The 22,584-nt window shown below is 40.5% G+C and overlaps 4 protein-coding genes across 7 annotated transcripts; 1 reads left to right on the plus strand and 3 right to left on the minus strand.

Moving 5' to 3' along the window:
• Positions 1-61: 61 nt before the first annotated feature.
• Positions 62-2,875, plus strand: LOC129178291 (zinc finger protein 892-like). The gene is made up of 2 exons (XM_054770362.1): positions 62-1,096; positions 1,463-2,875. The coding sequence occupies exons 1-2, from the start codon at positions 901-903 to the stop codon at positions 2,281-2,283; spliced, it is 1,017 nt and encodes a 338-aa protein (XP_054626337.1). The 5' UTR covers positions 62-900; the 3' UTR covers positions 2,284-2,875.
• Positions 2,876-7,100: 4,225 nt separating this feature from the next.
• Positions 7,101-10,582, minus strand: LOC129178289 (gastrula zinc finger protein XlCGF8.2DB-like). Of its 2 annotated transcripts, none has more exons than XM_054770360.1 (2): positions 10,440-10,582; positions 7,101-8,401 (listed from the first exon to the last, which is right to left on the minus strand). In XM_054770360.1, the coding sequence occupies exon 2, from the start codon at positions 8,389-8,391 to the stop codon at positions 7,363-7,365; it is 1,029 nt and encodes a 342-aa protein (XP_054626335.1). In that variant the 5' UTR covers positions 8,392-8,401; positions 10,440-10,582; the 3' UTR covers positions 7,101-7,362. The 2 variants fall into 2 exon arrangements, with proteins under 2 accessions (XP_054626335.1, XP_054626334.1); XM_054770359.1 differs by lacking the exon at positions 10,440-10,582 and adding an exon at positions 8,587-9,178.
• Positions 10,513-15,530, minus strand: LOC129178283 (gastrula zinc finger protein XlCGF17.1-like). Of its 2 annotated transcripts, XM_054770350.1 has the most exons (3): positions 15,206-15,530; positions 11,861-12,346; positions 10,513-10,688 (listed from the first exon to the last, which is right to left on the minus strand). In XM_054770350.1, the coding sequence occupies exons 2-3, from the start codon at positions 12,333-12,335 to the stop codon at positions 10,513-10,515; spliced, it is 651 nt and encodes a 216-aa protein (XP_054626325.1). In that variant the 5' UTR covers positions 12,336-12,346; positions 15,206-15,530. The 2 variants fall into 2 exon arrangements, with proteins under 2 accessions (XP_054626325.1, XP_054626324.1); XM_054770349.1 differs by lacking the exon at positions 10,513-10,688 and having other exon boundaries at positions 11,049-12,346.
• Positions 15,531-18,478: 2,948 nt separating this feature from the next.
• On the minus strand, positions 18,479-22,572 carry LOC129178257 (zinc finger protein 771-like). 2 transcript variants are annotated; one of them, XM_054770290.1, is made up of 2 exons: positions 21,798-22,572; positions 18,479-20,578 (listed from the first exon to the last, which is right to left on the minus strand). In XM_054770290.1, exons 1-2 carry the CDS (start codon positions 21,991-21,993, stop codon positions 19,545-19,547), a joined length of 1,230 nt encoding a protein of 409 aa, XP_054626265.1. In that variant the 5' UTR covers positions 21,994-22,572; the 3' UTR covers positions 18,479-19,544. The 2 variants fall into 2 exon arrangements, with proteins under 2 accessions (XP_054626265.1, XP_054626264.1); XM_054770289.1 differs by having other exon boundaries at positions 18,479-20,581; positions 21,798-22,571.
• Between the last annotated feature and the right edge of the window lie 12 nt (positions 22,573-22,584).

A 22,584-nucleotide genomic window follows, 5' to 3' on the forward strand; every position in this document is an offset into this window, starting at 1 on the left:
GCTAACCCTTGAAAGCTGTGTATACCAACCCATTTCCCACACAGAGGCTGCAAGCCACGGCCCATGCAACACACGCATTCACACTGGCCAAGTTTATTGTCGGCTAACACTAGTGATTTGGAAAAGTTTTGCTACTGACGTTAGCTATCATTGACGTAACCACACAATGATTCCAAACTGACAGTTGCTTCTTTTGACATATTGACAGTTGCGCCTGTGGAATACAAGACGGTGGTGAGTGATGGCCGTGAAAGCCAATCCTCTTATCCCGGTCGAAGCTTTAAATTGACTAAAATAGACATTATTCTGCCTACATTTAACCTTTTATTATACTTTGAGGGGGGTTTAAAGTAAAGCAATATGAAGTTTAATGTTTTACAACCAGATGTGAGCGGGGACGGTCAATAGAAAACAGGCTTCAGCTTAAGCAGACATTTTCCGCTTGGTCCTAGTGCTTGACCCAGTTACATTTAATATAGCGCAACATTGGTTTTGGACGGCAAAAAACTGCCTTTTGAAAAAGTGCCGTCAATGCTAAGAAAACGTCATAGTGCGCATGTCTATTTGGGACTGCTATTTCATGTTAATTTGCCACAAAAGATGAAAAAAACGACGGGACTGTTTGTTTCCTTTTCTCTGCATATTCCGCCCAAAGATCGTTAGTAACTGCTTATTAGTTATTCAGTGCACTTTGAAGTTTCCCGGGACACCTTATCTCGCTAGCTGCTAACAAGAGACGTGGGGGCTAGCAACACATACTGCACATGCGCCAGCAGCCATTTTGGACCACTATTTTGGGTAAGGTTTCAAGCAAAAACCATTGCTTGAAACCTGAAAAGGCTAGCAAAAGATTTGTTCTCTTGTCTCTACATTGTTCCGGGTAAACATCGTCACTTTGAAATGTGTAAAGTCCAAATACTGAGAGTGTTGGTGAATCAGCGACTAACTGCGGCTGTTGAAGAAATATTTGTAGTGTTGGAAAGAACGATAGCAGAGTACGAGGAGGAACTTTCTCGAACAAAAGACGAGAACGAGCGACAACGTCAACTACTGGACGCTGTTTTCAAGAAGCATCAACTTGAGCCACACGGAGCAGGTTTGTTCCGTTCTTATCTTACATTCAAAACTGTGTAACACACAGTGTGCGTTATGGTAACGTCACTTGATTCCTGAGTTGCATTCCAATTGGCAAGTTGCAATATGGTTGCCACCAGAAACACGTTTGCATTCCCAGATAATAAAAATACAAAACAGCAATGCAGACATTTTCCCTTTGATACAAAATAAATACTTTCCACATAATTACAAAACATTTTAGAAAATGTTGGGGTATCAAGTTGGGGACATCCTCGATGTCTGCATTTTTAACATGCTCTAGTTTCACATCTCAAACCAAAATCCCGAAGCCACAATAACATGTGACTTGACTGAGCAAACCTTTCTGTCTTCTCGTGTCCCACAGGCATCCAGCACGTTAAAGAGGAAGAGAAGACCAAAGGGCTGGAGGAGGAGGATGACACCAAGTTACCTTGGATTCATATAATTGTGAAGGTTGAAGATGATGAAGACAAAGGTGAAAGTGAGGAGAAGAGAGAGGTGGAGCCTCCAAGCAGCAGCTCAACTCAACACATGACAACAGAAGCTGATGGAGACCACTGTGGAGGATCACAAGCAGACAACCTCTTAGCTCCACTATCAGATAGTGACGACACAACGTCACACTCTCCTGACACTGATGATGAAGACTCTAAAGCTGATATGACATGTCACACTGACAACACAAACTTTAAATGCTCTCTCTGTGACAGAACTTTTAATGACAGCAGTAATCTGAAAAGACACTTGAGATGTCACACAGGAGAGAAACCGTACATCTGCTCATTTTGTGGTAAAACGTTTTTTCAGAAGATCAATTTGACAGCACACACAAGAACACACACCGGAGAGAAACCATACTCCTGTGCAGTTTGCAATACACATTTTAGTCACCAGTCAGCACTGACTCGACACGTGCGACGACACACTGGCGAGAAACCTTTTGCCTGCTCGTTGTGCGGTAAAGCGTTCAACCTGAAGGGGTCTTTGACGGCACATACAAGAACACACACTGGAGAGAAACCTTTTAAATGCTTAATTTGTGGTAAAAACTTTTCTCAAAGGTCACACTTGACAACACACACAAGAACACACACTGGAGAGAAACCTTTTGCCTGCTTTGTCTGTGATCAAAGTTTCTCTGTTAAAGGAGGTTTGACGGCACACATGAGAACACACACTGGATAGAGATGATGTGGTTAATATGCATGGTTACTGTGGCCTGCTATGATATGTTGTGATGTGGCAACAACTTATCAGTCTTTTGCTGATGTTTTCATGTTGGAGATTTCTTAGGTGGGATTCTATTGCAGTCTAAAGCAATCGATAACAGACCAACTGAGGGACAATCACTGGCCGATAATGGATCATTCATCAACATGAAGTACAAGTAACCTGTGTCACCTTTTTAAACATGTACCTTTTAACTTATGCTGCTATCTTGTTTTCCCTGAACTTCCCTGAACAGTGAAAACAATACATTGTAGCAACCTCGTCACTCATTGTAACAGTTACACGGCCACAATACAATGTGTTGACTGGTGTAAATTTGACCCAGAATAAAATTCAAATTCACAAATGTAGATTTGGCATCATATTTAAGGATCTGATCCTCTGTGGCAGAAGCAAGCTTCGGGTACACGGAATGTCACCTCTCTGGTGTGGAAGGAGCCTGAGCTGGTGCGCATGGTTGAGAAGTTCTGGCTAAATGTAGTTCGGACTCACCTTGTTGAGCAGGAAGGGCTCTGGAACCAGTCCGTTCAAGAGGGGTTCCACTTTGACATTGCCAGCAGTGAGCAGTGATGGGCAAGGGCGGCAATACTTGCTTCCCCCTGGCTCAGTACCAATATGTTGGAAGTTTAACCCAGTGGATGAGAGGGTAGTCTCCCTCTGACTCTGGGTGGGGGGACAGGTCCTGACTGCAGTTCAGAGTACTCCTCCTTTATGTATTCCCTAGCAAGCATTTATTCGCTTCCATGTGCACACATACAGAGGTAACAGGCTTCTCCTCATTCTACATATGACATGGCCGCTCTCCAAGACTGCCCACTGAAGCAGGTAGTAGTAGTCAGTGTGATTTTGTCAACCAGTGGAACAAGGAATGCAAGAGGCATAGGCTATTGCACGGCAAAATGCATAGAAATCTGCCCAGAGAAACGAGGATGTATGATGGCAAGGTGAGGACTTCAGTGTTCTATCCTGGTGTGCTAGTGTGGAACATGACCCCTTGGGCCTTGGAAACTGAGAAATCACTGGGAAGACACCCTTTATGAGCTGAGACCTGAAGTTCGGAAAGGGAAATCAAGGATTCTGCATCCAAACCTCTTCTGACCATGCGATCACCTGCCGCCGGAAGCCGAAGTGCATCCGCCCGTAAACCAAAAAAGGAAAACGACAGCGGCTAATAAAGGCGGAGCGGATTCAGAGGAAGATGACGATGAGAGTGATGACTATTTCATAGACAAGAGACACCCGTCATGACATGACTGAACATGAATGAAGCAAACCTGTAACACCATTGCCGTCAGAGGACATTGATGACCCAAACCAGGATGCTCAGAGTTGATGACTCGCTTGACCCTGAGGAGTGTGCATCAGTGATCCTGATGGATAACAGACAGGAAAGTGAAATGGAAAAGCAATATCAGCCACTTCAGAGACAGCAAAAACCACCAGCGACCCTCCGATATGACAAATGATATAAACATATATTTGAACATAATCCCAAAAACACCACATTTACTGCATTTCAGTCCTGCCACGAAAGAAGCAGCTGACATCATGTTGGTGATTCTCTGGTTAACATATTGTAGGTGAGAGTATTGACAAGGACAAAGGCTAGAGATGACTCTGTCCTCCTGATTGAGTGAGAATAACAGACTAGAAGCTTTAAAAAGGGGGGTGGTACTTGAAATCCTTGTCTGTTAGCCATGGTTTCTTGCAAGTAAACACATGCTGTCATCAATACTTTCCACAAAAAGGGCTTCATAGGAAAGGATATTACGGCTAGTAGGATGGCACCTAAACCTACCATTTATCACAACATGAAGAACTTCAATTGTTGAGAAGAAGGCTTCAGGGTGCCCAAGAAAGTCCAGCATGCGTCCGGACTGTCTCTGAAAGTTGATTTAGCTGCGGTGTCGGGGCACCACAAGTGCGCCGCTTGCTCAGGGACGGCAGCAAGCAGGTGTGAGTGCATCTGCTCACACAGTGAGGCAAAGATATCCTGTTGTCAAAAAGGGCGCATAGAAGCCACTTCTCTCCAGGAAAAAACACCAGGCACAGACTGGTATTATGCAAAATGTACAGGGACTGGACTCCTAAAGACTGGGGTAAAACCATTTTCTCTTATGAATCCCTTTTCTGTTTGGTGCATCCAGAAGAAAGAATGTAACAAAACAAGTCTACCAACTAACTATAAATATCATACTGTACAAATCAAAACAGAGAGCGCAAGCTGGAGTTGAGCCAAGCATGCAGGGAGTCACCATCTGTATTGTGTTTGTGTGTGGCATGGGAGGGGCAGTCGCTGTGTGTGACTGGCCAATCACAGAGCGTGAAGAGTGAATACATGAGTAGTTCCCCAATGATGATTTTTCAAACTCGTGGTTATTTTAGGGCTATATATACACGCTATGTGCATGTTGACTAGGCGCAGACGAAACCGTTCTTACGAGACTTAACTTGTGTGAAAGAAGCAGACAATAAAAACAATTTAACAGTCAGAAAAAAACAACAATTTCATAAACAGAAAATCATAGCTTTCTCCTAAGTTGCTCGGTATAAGTTGTTTTTTTTATGGTTTTTTTTAGAAGAAAGAAACAAATAATACTTTGCTGGGGTCTCAAAGGTCCTTGAGTCTCATTGGCAAAAGTTCATTATAAATTCAATTCAGGGGAAGAGAGCCCTAAGCCATAATCCATTAATCGTGGGGGAAAAAAAGGGGAAAAAAACAGTCCTACCAGCTCGCCACTTCGTTTGAAGGAATCAAATCCAGTTCGGTTTGGGTGCAAAACCAAGCTGTGCAAAAAAACCTGACCTGTAGAGGCCAGAAAACATGCATCAATATTTTATATTGTCAAAAAGTTTACCGGTAAACAAGTAATAATTCAATAATTCACATTTCATTCATTCATATTTCACATAAATTCAAGCAATCTAATTTATCTTATTTATTATGTATTGTGTAAAACTATGACATGAATAACATTGAATTAAAAGCCCAAAATGAATGCCGACCCACCATCCACCAGTTCAAGTTCCAGCCAAGTTTTTCCAGAGAGATTATTACATCGCTGTTTGACGTGTGTGGGAAAAGGCAGTGCACTAGCATGAATTCACTTGAGGAAAATGTGCACATTAGCACTCAAAAAGTCATCAAAACTTACCTTTATGCATTCCCACATAGTATCAGCATTTGACACCAAATATGAGGTGAAAAAAAATTGTAAAAATACAGTAGTAGTCTATCTGTGCGGCATGAGATAAAATTAGCACACGCACAATGGACATGTGTCAAGTGAGACGGATGCAACAGAGAGAATACGGCCACTTTTCAAAATAAAACATTGAAAAAATGAAATAATGGAAATTATTTTTTCTTTTTGTGCCGCCTGGTACCAAATGACCCCCGGCCTGGAACAGGGCTTTTGTTGGGGACCACTGCCCTACACAACGTAGCGGCTTAAAATATGATGGGTGGCAATTGTGAAAGGTGTGTATCTTACCGCAGAGTTGTTTTATTCGTAATTCGAATAAAAAGGTGGTAAATGTACCACTGGAGTCGTCGTCAGCCGCCAACCACAGCAGAACCCGGTGATTGCTCTCACCTGCTGCCATTTCAATGTTGCCGCACAGTTTGATGTGAGGACTGCAGATGGAAATTAGCTCTGAGCTAAATCTGGTGCAGACATCTTTTTAATGAAACTGTACACTGTCCTTAATAAACTAAAAAAAAAAAAAAAAAAGTTGCTTCTACAGATGCACTGTACTTCCTGAGAAGACTGAGGAAATTTGGCATGTCCACCAAAATCCTGAGTTGCTTCTACAGCACAATGGAAAGTGTCCTTACCGCCTCCATCACTGTTTGGTACGGTAACTGTACAACACGTGATAGGAAGGCACTCCAGCGGGTGATCAAGACCTCACAGAACATTGTTGGGGCAGCCCTCCCCTCACTGCAAGACATTTATAAAACTAGAGTCCTACGAAGAACACACAACCTCATCAAGGACAGCGCACATCCACAACACTCATTATTCACACTCCTACCGTCAGGCAGACGCTACAGGAGTTTGAAGTCCAGGACCACAAGACTGGCAAACAGCTTTTACCCACAGGCCATCAGGCTTCTCAACGAAGCACTCACACACGCCTCACGCAACACACGCACAGCACTATATATTTATTTATCTGTATTAATGTCTCTTCTGTTGTTGCTTAATTTATTGGTATATATGTTTCTGATGTTCTTATTCATTTTCTTGTGTTTTTCTGTTTTCTTTTTTTGGGAGAATGAACAGAACAAGAATTTCATTGCATAGCAGAACTACCTGTTTTACTGTGCATATGACAATAAAAAAAAACTCTTGAATCTTGAATCTCTCTTGAACGGCAGTGAATCAGGAGGGTATTTCACATCAGCTGACTGGAATCATGTGACAGCGCCTTAGTGACGTGGGTGACATTTTCCTTCATCACAATTACGGATAATGACGAGCTGTAATCGTTTCATGCTCATACTCGGCAAAAATGCATTACCTTTAACAGATACTTGTCTGAAATGAGTGTCCGGCTCATCTCTACCGCCTACTTATGGACTTGAAACAAAACAGGAGTGCTGAACACTTCATGTTCAATACGCTAAAGGACTTAAAAGGAGGGACATAACCACTACATAAAAAGTGTAAGGCTGTAATCACTTTTATTTTAATGGCAGTTTAAACAGTAGATGATGGCGCAGCTGTGGTCACATGATCTTAAATGTGTATACATTTGTTTGTGAACTTGAATTTTATTTTCCATAAAAAGTACAACTCTCTATTTTATACATGTAATGCTTAACAGCCATTGTGCTGGAATTTGTAACATGTAGTCATTATATGTCAGTATATGTCTGTGGTACAATCACATAGCAAGATAAAGGAAAAAAGTGTACTGATTCATAAAACAAGGCAAATGTTATTGATTTTCACAAAATCACTGCTATGAAATCCCATAATTGCCTAAAGAACACCAGTAAAAAAAAATATTGGAGGCTTCACCACATCATGTCTGTCCAGTGTGTGTTCTCATGTGCGACATCAAACTTGCTTTAACAGAGAAACTTTGATCACAGACTGAGCAGGTAAAAGGTTTCTCCCCAGTGTGCGTTCTAATGTGATTTTTTAAATGCGTCTTTTGAGAAAATCTTGCACCGCACACTGTGCAGACAAAAGGTTTCTCACCAGTGTGCGTTCTCATGTGTTGGACCAATGTCGAACGAACAGTAAAACTCGTTCTGCAGACCAAGCAGCTGAAAGGTTTTTCTCCAGTGTGTGTTCTTGTGTGTGTTCTCAGGTTTTCCCTGCGAGGGAATCTTTTACCGCAGATTGAACAGGCAAAAGGTTTCTCTCCTGTGTGTGTTCTCTGGTGAACGACCCATGCGGAACGGTCACAAAAAATTCTGTTGCAGACCGAGCAGGAAAAAGGTTTCTCTCCAGTGTGTATCCTTGTGTGTGTTATTAAATGTGCCTTCTCATAGAATCCCTGACCACAGAATGAGCAGATGAACGGTTTCTCCCCTGTGTGATATCTCATGTGCCTTTTCAGGTTCTTTTTATGGCCAAAGGTTTTGTCACACTGAGAACATTTAAAGTGTGTGTTGTCAGTGTGACATGTCATATCAGCTTTAGAGTCTTCATCATCAGTGTCAGGAGAGTGTGACGTCGTGTCGTCACTATCTGATAGTGGAGCTAAGAGGTTGTCTGCATGAGATCCTCCAGAGTGATCTTCATCAGCTTCTGTTGTCATGTGTTGAGCCGAGCTGCTGCTTTCACCTTTGTCTTCATCATGTTCACTCTTGACAATGACAGGAATCACTGAAAACTTCTCCAGTCCTTCGCGATGCTCTGCCTCCTGACTGATGCTGTGATCCTCCTCTTCCTCTTTTATGTAAGGGGACTGTGGCTCCTCCTCTTCCTCTTTAACGTGGGGGGTTTGTGGCTCTTCCTGCTCCACCCTGGTGGTCCACTCCTGCTGCTCATTGGGAAGTTTACTGGAACTTTCTGCATGTCTGATCCCAACAATGTCTTCCATTTTTGTATGGCTGTAAACGACGTCAAAGGTATTAAAATTGTCCTATCAACACAAACATTTCTGTTTTGATGTATACTGGAGTCAGAATAACAAAAGCAATGGATCACCCTCGTGAGCATTACAATAAGATACAATTTTCTTAGAATCACTGATAACGGTCATATAAAAACATGTGAGAGTAAGAATGAAACTAACCTGCACTTTGTAACACAACTTGAGGCTTTTTGAAAACGGCGTCCAATAGTTGACGTTGTCGCTCGTTCTCCTCTTTTGTTCGAGAAAGTTCCTCCTCGTACTCTGCTATCGTTCTAACACAACAATCATTTCTTAAACAGTCGCAGTTGGGTTGTCCGTGTTAGTACGTTACAGATTTTCACACAATCGCAACACTTCACACTCGACACTTGAGCTCTGCTGAGCGACGTGTTGCTAACTTCCGGGTCTCTTTGTTAGCCGCTACCAAGCTAGGCTATTTTGAGAAACTTCAAAGTACACTGAGACAAGTTTATCATTGCACAAAACTTTTAATTGCCGACGTTTACTTGGTTACATAAAAGAATATGTCAAGAATTAAGAACAACGCTACAATAAAACACCATAACACGGACCTCTACAGTGACCGTTGTGTCGTGGTAACCGGATGTGTAGCGGACTAGCTACCGCAAATCCACTAGGACAAACTACACCGGGGCGCACTCGTTGTCGTATGAAGCACCTATCTATGGCGGGAAAACAAAATATACCTCAGAACGGTTTAAGACGGGTGTGAATCCAAAAATTGAAATGACAAAAATATGAACCAAATCTGCGGAACTGTACAGAGCAGGAGAGTTAGTCGTTAATCCTTGCATACAATCACATACGTTTACATACATATACACTAGTTCACTTCCCGTAAATCTGATTTCAAAATAAAGCACACGTCTCTGACAGGAAATGGGATCTTTTCAAATGATTACCATTAGCTGGTTCCTCATAATACAATTAATTGCAAATCATTTTATATTCTTTTTAATTTAAACCGTAAACTAAATATAAATGTTTTGTTTTTTTAACACTGGACTCAAATTAGTCACCACAAAAGCAATCAAGTCAACTGTTTTTTTTTTTTTTTTTTACAGTAAATACATCAGAATGTTTGTTAAGAAGACGTTAGCTTCTACAACAGTTGATTGTCTCATATAAAACATACATTTTTAGTAGCTTCTATAGTATTTTGGATTCAATGTACAATTCTCTAGGCTAAAAATAGCATAGTCTGATATTGGTTCGCAGATATTTGCAGCATTTTGGAATCTATTGGTGTTTCCGGTTCTTCCTCAGTTTGAGAATGGCAGCATATAATGCACTGTCTTGACTCGAGTGGAGCTCTATCGTTTCCATGATCATTCCACTGTTTAAACACACAAGACATTTAAAGGGTCCCTGACATGCTTAATCAACGTTGCTTAAATATGTTATATATTGTTTGGATTGTTCTACATTGTTCAATATTTGAAAGTAAATGGTAAATTCGGAAAAATTACATTTAAACTTCATGGCACCACCCATGACGCACTAGCTTCCGCAGTTCAGCCTAATTTTTGGAAGTGATGCCATCGGAGTACTATCATTCAAGTAAACAAACAAGCAGTGTACAAGACAGAGGATGTTTACAGTGATTACAGCTATGATTGGAGCGACGTGTCAGTAGTTTTCAAGGAGAAAAGAAGGGAGAAACATTTGAAGATAAAGAACTTGCAGAACATGGACTTAAGATATGGAGATGAAGATTGGTTGCCTTCAAAACACAGAATGGTAAGTGTAAATTACTCTGGAGTTGCCTTCAATTATTGCTTTAAATCAGCTTCTTAATGAGCGTAAAGGGGTTTTTATAGCCTGATTATATAAATGTGGCTGCACATCAAGAATACATTTTCTTGGCCGCTGGCCCCTCACAGCAAACATATCACTGTGAAAAGATGTTTATATAACATGTGTAGAGCTTTGCAGCCTTGTCGCTATCATGGAATAGTGTTTAGAAGACATGTAAACAAGACATGACTTACTCTGTTCTGTGGCAACTTTGACGTCGTTCTTCTTGTGTTTTTTTCCTGTGTAGTGGCAGAACAGCATCCTTTTTCAAAATTTGTTACCATACTTTCGAGCCAAATGTTTCTTGTAAAGTTGTTCCTTCATAGCAGTCATCAGTGATATGATCAGTGAACAGAACTCGAGGTGAACGTACATCTGTATCTCGTTCTCTGCTTCGAGATACTTCGAGACGCTTGCTTCGTCCATTGTTGTCTTCAACCTTCCTGTTTTGGAAAAGAAAACAAACTTACAGTATCACTCGAATACTCAAAACATCCAGCAGCAACAGAACATTTTGGCAAGACTACTATTTTGATGAAAAAATCCTGAACCAAGTCGACAATCTACCTCAAGAAGCGTTTGTTTACTCTGCTTTAGCTGAGCTGTCACCCCGATGACGTCACTTCCGAGCCTGAACTGCGAGAGCAAGTTCGTCATGGGTGGCGCCATAAACTACACATGTAATTTTAACAAATGCACCGTTTGCTTTCAAAAATTAAACAATGCAGAACATAATTACAAACAATATATAGCATATTTAAGCAAAGTTAACGAATCATGTCAGGGACCCATTAAAGCACTGAATAATTATTTTATTTCTGATACATTTGCATTTTTCACTTCAATAAACCATTCAATGAAAATTGGTAAAACTTTAACATATTTTCATACATGAAGGTTATTAGTAATAAAGAAATTAACGGACTACAACACTGGTTAAACACATCACAGAATGTTGCAGCATACCACATCTATACATCCTCTGGCATCCATTCATCTCCTCCACATTGCAGTCAGACACTCTTAGCAGCATGTGTTCTCATGTGATTATTCAGTGATGAATGATAACTAAAGCTTGCGCTGCATATGGAGCAAGTATAAGGTTTTTCCCCAGTGTGTGATCTGGTGTGCGTTATTAAATTTGTATTCTGAGCAAATCGTTTGCCACAAACTGAGCAAGCAAAAGGTTTCTCTCCAGTGTGCGTTTTCATGTGTTGGACCAAACCCGACTGAACTCGGAAACTTGTGCTGCAGACCGAGCAGGAAAATGGCCTCTCTCCGGTGTGTGTTGTTGTGTGCGTTCTCAAATTTCCCTTCCGAGAAAATCGTTGACCGCACAGCGAGCAAGCAAAAGGTTTCTCGCCCGTGTGTGTTTGCGTATGCGTTATCAGTTGTCCCTTCTGAGCAAAGCTTCTACCGCACACTGAGCAGGAAAAAGGTTTCTCGCCGGTGTGCGTTCTCATGTGCTTAATCAACAACGGACGGACACGAAAACTGGTGCTGCAGACTGAGCAGGGAAATGGTTTCTCGCCAGTGTGTATTCTCGTGTGTATTACCAGATGAGCGTTCTCATAGAATCCTTGACCGCAAAATGAGCAGATGAAAGTTTTTTCACCTGTGTGAGATCTCATGTGTCGTTTCAGATTTCTCTTGTTGACAAAGGTTTTGTCACACTGAGAACATTTAAAGTGTGTGTTGTCAGTGTGACATGTTTTAGAGTCTTCTTCATCATCAGTGTCAGGAGAGTGTGACGTTGTGTCGTCACTATCTGACAGTGGAGCTAATGCTTGTGATCCTCCACAGTGGTCTCCATCAGTTTCTGTTGTCATGCGTCGAGTTGAGCTGCTGCTTGGAGACTCCACCCCTTTCTTCTCCTCACGTTGACCTTTGTCTTCATCATCTTCACCCTTCACAATGACACTAATCACTGGGAACTCCTCCAGCTCTTCAGGATCCTCCTGACTGATGCTGTGCTCCTCCTCTTCATCTTTAACGAGGGCAGGCTGGGATTCCTCCTGGTCCACCCTCGAGCTCCACTCCTGCTCTTCTTCATGGAAGCTTTCTGCTGGTCTGACGTCCTCCATGTCCATTGTTTGTGTGACTGTAAAAAAAAGCCAAATGTTGTTATTAAAGTGTCCTGTGAAATCAGCACAGGACACCTCAGGGTTGCCACTCAATTTATACAGTATATATACTCTTCAGACATTAGGACTTTCTTGGAAATACTATCTTGATTTGGCATTCAGCATGCAAAATAAGGAACAAAGAAAGGGCTATATTTGTAAATATTATAATGTACTAGTTACACATAGTACTGAAACAACTGTAGATAAATTAAATGCCTGGAAAGCAGAAATACAGGAGGATACTGAAGATCAAAAGTGGGCACAGAAAGAAACTATTAATATAAGGCTTAAACTCCTACAGTATAGGGTTGATGAGAATGTACATAATTCTAGTCATGCGAGTGTGGGAATGTATTCAAATATTCTGGAAATATGTTTTGAAATGTCTGAGTGTTGACAACAGAGCTGCAACAATTATACAATTAATTGGCAACTATTTTGGTATTTGATTCATCATTTCTTAATTAAAAAATGTAAATATCCTCCGATTTCTGCTGTAAAACTTTCATGTTTACTAGGTTAAGTCCAGCCAGAGTGATGACTTGTATGACAAATATTCACTTGTGTTAGTCTGAACTAAAAATGTCGTGTGACACTAAAGACGATCTTTTAAAATAGGCAAGGCGAACCCCACACATTGTGAAGAAAATTATAGCAATTTACATCCACAGCTTTAAAAAGTGATGTATGATGCGTTCCCTTTTTTCCTCTTTTTTTTCTGTCTTAAAAAAAATTTTGTCTCTGGCACATGTTTGGGGAGCACACAGGACTCAGCTCTCATGGTGACATCAGCTGATGTGCACAGGGTTCTGAACAAAACAAACCCACAAAAAGCAGCAGGCCCAGACAACATCTCAGGACGTGCACTTCAGGTTTGCTCATCAGAGCTAGCTGATGTGCTTGCTGACATATTCAACCTGTCGCTTGCACAAGCATCTGTACGACCTGCTTTAAGTCCACCACCATAGTGCCCGTACCCAAGAAGAACAACGTGACCTGCTTGAATGACTATCGCCCTATAGCACTCACTCCTATTGTTATGAAGTGCTTTGAAAGAATAGTTGTGACCCACATCAAAAAGAGCATCCCGGCAACTGTGCACCCTCTACAGTTTGCATACCGCCAGAACCGGTCCACGGATGATGCAGTCAACACTGCCATCCACACAGCCCTTTCTCACCTACAGGGCCAGGACACATATGTCAGAATACTATTTATAGACTATAGCTCTGCTTTTAATACAGTCAACCCCCACAAACTCACAAATAAGCTCCTCACACTTGGCCTGTCTCCCTCCCTCTGTAACTGGGTGTTTAACTTTCTAACAGGCAGGCCCCAGTCAGTCAGAGTCCACAATCGCACATCCAGCTCAAGATTTGCGAGCACTGGGACCCCACAGGGGTGTGTGCTGAGTCCGCTCCTCTACACGCTCTTCACCTACGATTGCGTGGCCTCCCAGAACAACACCAGCATCATTAAATTTGCAGATGACACTACAGTCATCGGACTGATCACTGGTGGTGTTGATACATCATACAGAAGAGAGGTGGCGGACCTCATAGCTTGGTGTCGTGATAACAATCTCCTTCTCAATACAGATAAGACTAAAGAGATGATCATCGACCCAAGAACAAGGGAAAAGGAGCCGCATAGACCCCTGTTTATTGATGAGACTCAGGTGGAGAGGGTGAAAACCTTCAAGTTCCTTGGCACACACATCAGCGAGGACCTCACCTGGTCTCACAACACCCAACAAACTATCAAGAAGTCCCAAAGGAGACTGTACTTCCTGAGAAGACTGAGGAAATTTGGCATGTCCACCAAAATCCTGAGTTGCTTCTACAGATGCACTATGGAAAGTGTCCTTACCACCTCCATCACTGTTTGGTACGGTAACTGTACAACACGTGATATGAAGGCACTCCAGCGGGTGATCAAGACCTCACAGAACATTGTTGGGGCAGCCCTCCCCTCACTGCAAGACATTTATAAAACTAGAGTCCGACGCAGAACACACAACCTCATCAAGGACAGCGCACATCCACAACACTCATTATTCACACTCCTACCGTCAGGCAGACGCTACAGGAGTTTGAAGTCCAGGACCACAAGGCTGGCAAACAGCTTTTACCCACAGGCCATCAGGCTTCTCAACGAAGCACTCACATATGCCGCACGCAACACACGCACACACTCATAACTCTATTTATTTATTTATTAATTCATTCATTGGTGTTCATGTCTCTTTTGTTGTTGTTGCTTATTTTTTTGGTATTTTTGTTGTTAATTTATTGGTATTTATGTTTGTGATGTTCTTATTCATTTTCTTGTGTTTTTCTTTCTTTTTTGGGGAGAATGAACAGAACAAGAATTTCATTGCATTGCACCTGTTTTACTGTGCATATGACAATAAAACTCTTGAATCTTAAATGTTTCGACTTTGTTTTTATAATATATTTTGTGTCCTCTCATGATTTTATTGTCTGGATTGTAATGATAGTCCTGCATTTATTTTGTACATTATATTGCTGCTGTTCTGTAAGACTGTATTACTGATATAACTACATTTTTTTAAGTACATGAACATGAAGGCGACGTCACGGCAATATGGCGACTACTTGTTTACATCGGACACGTCATGAAATACCCGGATGTTTGACTTCCTCCTTAAAACTGTTTGTTTTTCCTAATGACACGCACAACAAAACGTTTCGAATGTGTATCATCCTCATTGCATTTCCATACATAAAACGGATATTCACGGAATTTTAGGAATAGTGTTAATAATCACATAGAAAAACTACTAAACATGTGAGAGTAGGAATGACACAAACCTGCACAGTGTGACACAACTTGATGCTTCTTGTGAACGGCGTCCACAAGAAGTGACGTTGTCGCTCGTTCTCCTGTTTTGTTCGAGAAAGTTCCTTCTCGTACTCTCGCAGTGTCGCCAACTTCCTCGTCTTTGTTGTCCGTTAGCAAGCTAAGCTAGCTTGAGATGTTTTTAAGCGCACTGAAACGAATGGGTCCGAAACAATAACAAATAATAATGTTTACCGCATCCCTGAAGCAAATACGTACATAATACAGAACAAACAATGCAGCAATACACACACAATTAGAAGACTGCATGCAGGTCTGTTTGCTGCAACCCGATGAACGGCGGGTGGCTACGGCAAAGCCAATTGGACAAACTCCGTCGCGCCTTTTCCTTCTCATTTACAAACGCCGTGTTTACAGTGTCAGCTTCTACCACCTGAGATACAGTGGTGAAATTAGTCGTTTTAAATTCAGCGGAGCCAACTTTTCTCTTAAATAACACAAAAACCTTTGCATTATGTTTCAGTCCAAGTAGTTTTAAAAAAGGGCAATATTTTAGTTGCCGAAAACCTCATTCTAGTCACATGATACTCCAAGTTTAAACAAATATGCCTTATTGTTTAAATAAAGTTAAAGTATGCCTCCTCTGTATGGATAGATAACTTTATAAAAAAACTACTATCTATGACCAAAGACACCAGTGGCGGGCAGTGCCTTTAGTAAGCCAGCAAGAACTGTTTTCACCAGATACCGTGACAGCCAATATCAAACACCAGTATAAAAAAATGATCGTAGATATGCGCAACGGTGGGGTTTCACCAGGACCCCCGGGAATTTTGTTCTTACGGCCCTCGTCATATTACATTGATATGGCAACACAGTAGAAGCTGAAATCTGATAGGACAAAAAACAATCTCACATCTACATATACTGTACTACTGGAAGCACTGCAGCCAAGAAATCACTGTGGAATATATATAATTTAAAGGCAAAAATACTGCAATTTTAATTTAAAATGTAGGTCAGTGCTTCTGCTAGTTGTTTAGGCCAGCGGAGAAGACTTTGCTGGCCCTGACTGCACACCGTTGAAAGACACAAATTCCAAAGGATGAACGTCCAGAAACCGGCCCAAAAATTATTCCAAAAACAGAACGACACAGGAACCTGAGGTCAAATGCTTGTTAAGTTTTGGAATGTAACCAATAATAATATTCGGGAAAAATGTGCCCTCTAAAGTCGCTTGAACTTGGGAATTTGAACCGCCGATGTGCATGATGTCCCCAATTTTATGATACTTCAACTCGACTTTTTGTGACTCTTTGGAAACACTCATTCAAAAAGTTGCCCTCAAGGCAGCAGCTCTCAGGGATTATGTAACATGCCCCTCAATTTAATGGGCCAATGAAAAATTTTTGTCACTGTCAAAAAGAAAACCGGGACAGGAAGTGAAAACAGGACATGTCGTGGGAAAACAGGGCATTTGGTCACCCTATTTAAACATATTGCAGCCTCCTTAGATTCTGCCTGCGGCACATTCAAAAAATATAATTTAACAAGAAAAAAGGAAAAAAAACATTTAAAAAATCATTTTACAAGAACCAAGTTAAAATATAAAAAAAAAAAAAAATTGGTAATTTAACGAGAACGTTAGGAAGGCCCAGAATGTTGTAGTATTATGAGGAAAAATTATGTCATTTTTGGAGCATAAATCTGAAATATTAAAACAAAATACGGAATATAAAAGAAAGTCCAAATATAAAAATAGATTTAAAAAAAACAGCAGCAATTTTACAAGAATAAAGTCAAAATATCCAGCGAAAAAGTTGCAATCTAACAACAAAAACTCGTAATTTTACAAGAATGTCGCAATATTATAATGTCATTTTTGTAGCACAAAGTTGAAATATTAAAGAAAAAATATGGTAATGGTTTAATTTTATTTGAACATGCATACAAGTTACAGTGGAATACATCACATAGTACAATTCACAGTTTATTTAGCTTATTTAATCCTACCCACGCATCCATTTTACATCTGTTGCTGTACATTTATTCACTTCCTGTCTTTCATATGTGATCTTTTTAATACATAGAGAAGTGATAACGTAATGTAACAATATGGTAATATAATTGTCAAGGTTGTGTCACAATCATAATAAATAATAATCAATATAATAATAAATAAATAATAATAAATACAAATAAACATAACATACTAAGTTCAAGACTCTTCTTCCCTGTATTTTGCAAACATCAACTGCTTGTATTGTTTCTTAAAATCACTCATTTAATTGCATTGTTTGAGTTGCTTACTCAATGTCTTCCATAATTTGATTCCACATACTGAAAAGCTGTGTTTTTTTAGCGTTGTTCTCGCGTATAAGTGTTTTAAGTTTAGTTTTTCCCTGAGATCATCTTTTTCCTCTCTTGTAGAAAAGTATTGTATGACAGGTTATTTTTTGCTTCACGCTAATAATATGTTTTTTCACCTAAATGACAAAGTTGAGATGCAGTTTTTTCTTGAAATATAAATAACTTCTTAGCAATATATATAACTTCTTCAGGGATTCTGACTCCCAGCATGCTTTGTGGTACTTGTTTTGTAAAAAGTTGCTGAAGTTACGTGTTTAGAATTAACATAGATTTGTTTAGGCCAGATGGTGGCATGTTGGCCACACAGACAAGAGATCTAGAAGATCTGGGTTCATATCTCCATTTAGGCGTCTTTGTGTGGAGTTCGCATCTTCTCCCGTGTGGGTTTTATTAATTTATTAATTGGAGACACTAAATTGGTGATTGGTTGAATGTGTGAATGTAAATGGTTGTTTATATGTGACCAGTCCAGGTTGTAACCTACCTCTCGCCCAAAGTCAACTGGGATAGGCTCCAGCATACCCCTGCAACTCAAGACGAAGCTGGTCTTTTTGCTGGAGGTGCACAGTGACAACCACACTCTGACCAGACATGAGCATTATCAAAGCGGAATTAACAGTGCCCTGGAAAGATAAGACTATCCATCTCCCACTAGCTTGACAAGGCCAAATACCAGGATTTTGCGATCAGACTAATTTATGCAAATTTTCAACAGACCCCACAACTTTGTCCAATCCCCGCACATTTTGGCCAATCACTGACATTTTGGCAAGTCAAATTTGTCCCTGTGCGTCGCTTAAACACACACGTCAACTGTCTAACCAATCAAACGTGTCCCTGCATGGCCCACCCATGGTTATGTTTGTTTCTTGTGTAGACAAAGCAGAAACAGCAACGTGCAGCAATATCTCAACTCATTATTGCTCTAATGGCACAATTCTCATACTCACTCGTACCTCAGACAACAGCATGCCTGCCTAGAGAGGAAAGACTTCTGAGTAATGTAGTAGGGTAACATATTTAACAACACACCCACATTCTCACTTCCTTGTTTACACTGAAAGAGATGTGGAATTGTGATGATAATCTCTCAGTAATCAACAAAAATCACCAATATAAATCACACTCAACAGTTCCCCAATGTTCTCAACGAAAGCAGGGGTCAACTATGTGCAAATGTGTTGGAACATAAAGAAAAGTTTCACAAGCACTTTATAACCATAAAACATGCACGGAGAACGTCTGCAACTTGTGGAAGTCAGAGCAGACGACAGAAAATGAGTGAACCTTTGGTGGTGTTTGTTTGTATAACACAGTAATTTGACACTGTGAAACTGTCAAAGAATGATTCATGAGATGTATTCCATCGTAACCTTCATGTTCAAATAAACTAATACCAAACCAAACCAAACACTGGGTTCAGTAAAGGTGTTTTTACTGCCAATCTAGTGTCAACTATAAATTATACAAATACAGCATATTTTTGTAGATCATGTGCTTTTTGTGGTTATGGGTACAGAACAGCTGATGCAATGTTATTGAAAAAAAAAAAACATTGCAAATTTTGCCTCAAACTTTTGAAAAAGCTGCCGCAAAATCAGGCCACAACAATCGCACAAAACAGCCTGTGAAATCCTGCAGGGACTCACAGGACAATGGAGACTTCACATGCAACATCCTCTGAAATAGCACAGGGAGAGAGTGCCATTTTTGCTCAACGATCCCCATTAACTAGCGAGGAAGATCACCAAAAACCAAAGCGCACTCACAGTCGAGAGTAGGAGGGCTTTTATCTGTTATAATAACAAACAATAATAATAATAATTATATAATATCCAGATTATCTATATAGGTGCACAGGAAAAAATAAGTGAGTGGCAAGGATGGAAAGAATTTTTTTCATTTGCAGATTTGCAACACAATCTTTACACAACAGAGAGAACATTGAATGTACCCTCAGGGACCATCATCAATATTATACTAAACATTGACGCCAATGTGTGTTTTCATGTGTTTACTCAAAGCTGAACGAGCACGAAAATATGTATGGCAGACTGAGCAAGGAAATGGTTTCTCCCCTGTGTGTGTTCTTTTGTGCTCTATCAAATTATGATTATGGGAGAATGTTTTAGTACAGATTGAGCAGGTGAAAGGTTTTTCTCCCGTGTGAGTTCGTGTGTGCTTCATCCAAGTTGAACGATGACTGAATCTTTTACCACACACTGAGCAGGCAAACGGTCTCTCCCCAGTGTGCGTTCTCGTGTGTATTATCAAAGATGACTTTACAGAGAATGTTTGGCGACAAACTGAGCAGGCAAAAGGCTTCTCCCCAGTGTGTGTTCTTGTGTGCTCTTGCAAATGTGACTTCTGAAAAAATCCTTTACCACAAACTGAGCAGGAGAAAGGTTTCTCTACAGTGTGTGTTCTTGTGTGTGCTGTCAAATGTACCTTCTGAGAGAATCTTTTTCCACAAACTGAGCACATGAATGGTTTCTCTCCTGTGTGATTTGTCATGTGTCTTTTCAGATTTCCCTTGTTAACAAATGTTTTGTCACATTGAGAGCATTTAAAGTGTGTGTTGTCAGTGTGACATGTCATATCAGCTTTAGAGTCTTCATCATCAGTGTCAGGAGAGTGTGACGTTGTGTCGTCGCTATCTGATAGTGGAGCTAAGAGGTTGTCTGCTTGTGATCCTCCACAGTGGTCTCCATCAGCTTCTGTTGTCATGTGTTGAGTTGAGCTGCTGCTTGGAGGCTCCACCTCTCTCTTCTCCTCACTTTCACCTTTGTCTTCATCATCTTCACTCTTTACAGAGACACCTAACACCGGGAACTCCTCCAGGCTTTCAAGATGCTCTCCCTCCTGATTGATGCTGTGATCCTCCTCTTCATCTTTAATGTGTGGGGGCTGGGGGTCCTCCTTTTCATCTTTAACATAACGGGGATGGGATCCCACCTGCTCCATCCTGGAGCTCCATTCCTGCTGCTCAGGGGGCAGATGTTCCTCACTGACATCTGCTGCACACAATAAGACAAACACAGTTTGGTGGAGTTACGCCATAGGCGGTATCTGAATGGATGGGATGAGATGGATGAGACTGAATCAATAGCGCCTCTGATGGTTTCAGCCAGGCAGTACAAATTGCCTGATTGTCAATGTTGTGCAAATCACTTGAAAAAAGCATTTTATTACCTAGTTGTTACTCGTTATTAACTAGTAACTATTACCAATACTTACTAGTTACTTTCCCAAAAAAGCAAATTAATTTGTAGCATAAATATATAAATACAGTGGTTCCTCGTTTAGAGCGGTGAACTGGTTCCAGACGCAACCACGGTAAATGAATTTCCGGGATATAGGATTCAATGTTTATATATGGAATATTTTCTAGCATAGTTTGAACATACAAAACCTGTTTATGACTCTCTAAATACGATTTCAACATTATTACAGCCCTGTAGACATTAAATAACACGCCTATAGCCACCTTTACACTCCTATTATTCATTGTTTACATCACATTGCGCAGAGACTCGAGACGGCTGATGGCTAGCGAGCTAAAAAGCTAGAAAGCCAACCAGTTAGCCTCAAATTTATTTCTTCTAAAACTAAGAAGCCAAAAAATTACCACTTCCACACGGAATGGGAGGAGATCTTCTTTTCACTGTATCATGTTGGACATGCCATGGCTGACTTCATGACTTTACGCAGTGTTAAGGTAATATGTAATGTAAGGTAATGTCTCAGTGTTTTGCGTCATTACTACCGCCTACATATCACTTGAATTTCTATATGTTTTGACTAAAAATAGACTGTAGTCTACCACAAAACAGCCATCATTTACTGATTAATTTCTGAAAAACCGCCGTTATAGCGAGGGAGTGATAATCAGTGCATAATAAATGTTACATTTCACTGTCCAAAACTGTAACGGCGTCACAACTTTTGAAATAGTAATTAAAAAAAAATACCCATTACTAGAAAACAATATCGTCTTTAGAAATGCAGTTACTCCAGTACATACAAAACACACATCCAGTGGTGTTATTAATTAAAGACTGTAACACAAAACATGTGGCAATAAAAGAGACGTATGAGGAGACACTAACAAGGGCTAAGTATTATTTTCGAAAGCATCAAACAAAATTTACACGACAAATAACAATAATAATGTCAGCGACGGTTTAGGGATAATGTGAGTGGTAATACTGATAGGAGAAGAAGTGAACAAACCTGCTCCGGAGGACACAACTTTATGCTTCTTCAAAACAGCGTCCAGTAGTCGACGTTGTCGCTCGTTCTCCTCTTTTGTTCGACAAAGTTCCTCCTCGTACTCTGCTATCGTTCTTTCCAACACTACAAATATTTCTTCAACAGCCGCAGTTAGCCGCTGATTCACCAACGCTCTCAGCATTTGTACTTTACACATTTTCACACACAATAACAACACTTAACGACGTGTTGGTCACTTCCGCGTAGCAGCTAGCAAGCCCCGCAATCTCCAAAGTGACGCCGAGATTTTATTTTTTCAAACAGTAATTAATTAATCGATTCCTCGCCTATGCGGAATACAGAGAGAAAAGAAAACAAACGCCTTCTCACTGTCGTCGTCTTGCTTCATTTTCCATTTCATTTCGTTAGAAATTTATAGAAAATATTACAGTAATCCAACATGGCCACCGACGCATGCGCAGTGGGTTTGTAGCTTTTTTCCACTTGACATTGGGTATTGGGTGTTTGTTTTTCTTTAACAAAAATAAAATGGTTTGTTATTTTGTATATATACATATTCATTGAATGTAGCTATGACGAATGTGTAAGATAAGAGATCTGATTTAACAATCAGAAACAAATATGAACCAATCAGATCAATTCCTCTGTCGATGTGCCATTACACAGCTTGACTGTACTGTCACAGTTAATGTACCTAAAACCACTGATCTGTATAATATATCTGGATAGCTCATACGTCGCACGCCGGAGTGCAAGCCGCTGAAGCCACAGAGACGCCATCTTACTA

The sequence above is a fragment of the Dunckerocampus dactyliophorus genome, chromosome 3 (genome assembly GCF_027744805.1).
Source record: "Dunckerocampus dactyliophorus isolate RoL2022-P2 chromosome 3, RoL_Ddac_1.1, whole genome shotgun sequence".
NCBI lineage: Eukaryota > Metazoa > Chordata > Actinopteri > Syngnathiformes > Syngnathidae > Dunckerocampus > Dunckerocampus dactyliophorus.